Here is a 1,465-nt window from a genome sequence, read left to right as displayed (position 1 = left end):
ACCAGCCCCCGGCACACCTTCCCGTTGGCCCCGCCCGCTCGCGTCACCTTCGGCCTGGGACGCGCCCACGGTGACATCACCCCACCCTGCACAGGGCTGTGTCCTAGGGACGTGACCCTTTCGCTGATGCCTCAAGGTCTGGCCAATGAAAGCGCCGTGGGTGAACGACAGACAGGAGCGTCTTTTCCCGGGAAACAGCCGGTCCTGGCCGAGTTCACGACCTCGGCGGAACAGGCCAATCAGATCGAGTGTCTCTGACCTCCACTCCACGCACATGCGCGCCCACCCGGCAGAAGCGAACTACCGCAGGGAGGGCTGCAGAACAACTGTGCTGTGCTGGCCGGACCGCATGTCAGTGGCTACCCTGGGAGAAGCCAACATAGCCTGCTGCTCCGTTCCATCCAAAGATCAAAGTCCTGGAAACACTCTACCTTTGGACCTCCAAGGCTAGGAATTAGAGATTTGAGCCCTCTGGGTGGGGAAGGTTCATAGATGTCCTACTGTAGGTACTTAGGTTGGAGAAGTTAGGGTTTACCAACAATTACATTTCAGATGCTTTCAATTCTTTACCTGAATTACGGGAGCATTAGTTATTAAAGACCAAATATACTAACATATTTGGAGTATCTCTAAATTTGAGGGAGGCTAAAGAACTGAAAGTACTAAGTAACTACTTTAAGTTTTAAGAGCTAATAATAGTTTAATTACCAAATAAAGTTCTAAGAACTTTAACCCTCCAACAATTCTATTTTAAATAGAACAGAATTCTATTTAGATCCCATTCTAAAGATAAGGACTCAGGCTCAGACAAAATAAGTAGCTTTCTTAAAGGCAGAGCTTTTGAATGACAGCTGCCCACATCCACATTCCAAGTTCTTAACTATGACATGCAGGAATCTAGATCTTATTCCTACCAAAATAAATTTTTATATAAATATCTGAAATTTAACTTGATACCAATTTACATTCTCTCCAAAATATTTTAGAAGTATCCATGGCAACACTGTAACTCAAAGGAACTTTAGTATAAGCAATTTATTTTTAGAGTACACCTGATATACTTGTCTCCCCCTGCTGGTTCAACAATGACTTCTCTGAAGTCGGGAAAATCAGCACAGTAACTGAAAAGCAGTGGTTCTTCAAGTGGGTCCCACACAAGCAACATCAACATCATCTAGATACTTGCCAGAGATGCACATTACTAGGCTCTATCCCCCAAATCTCCTGGGGCAGTGGCAGGTCAGCAGCTAACAAGCTCTCCAACAGTCACTGAGTTCAATTTACCATGGTATTTTTTTTTTTAAGTGAGGCTTGAACAAAGGGCCTCATTCAGGCTAGGCAAATGCTATGCCATGGAGCTACAACCCCTCCCTTTTTAAAATTTCATTTTGGGGCAGAGTCTCACTGAGTTGATTTGGCTGGTCTCAGACTTGTAATCTTTCTGCCTCAGCCTCCCAAGCAGCAG

At 45.5% G+C, this 1,465-nt stretch overlaps 1 protein-coding gene across 1 annotated transcript in view; it reads right to left on the bottom strand.

The window, feature by feature from the left end:
• Arg2 (arginase 2) overlaps positions 1-362 on the bottom strand; it is a 28,777-nt gene extending 28,415 nt beyond the window's left edge. The window contains exon 1 of the mRNA XM_010645339.3: positions 48-362. Within this exon, the coding sequence (XP_010643641.1) occupies positions 48-77 (30 nt within the window). The 5' untranslated portion in view covers positions 78-362. The remainder of the gene's footprint in view (positions 1-47) is intronic.
• Between the last annotated feature and the right edge of the window lie 1,103 nt (positions 363-1,465).

The sequence above is a fragment of the Fukomys damarensis genome, unplaced genomic scaffold (assembly GCF_012274545.1).
Source record: "Fukomys damarensis isolate Sample0158 unplaced genomic scaffold, DMR_v1.0_HiC HiC_scaffold_21, whole genome shotgun sequence".
Classification (NCBI taxonomy): Eukaryota; Metazoa; Chordata; class Mammalia; order Rodentia; family Bathyergidae; genus Fukomys; species Fukomys damarensis.
Note: the sequence above shows the minus strand (reverse complement) of the source record. Positions and strands in the feature narration are given on the sequence as shown.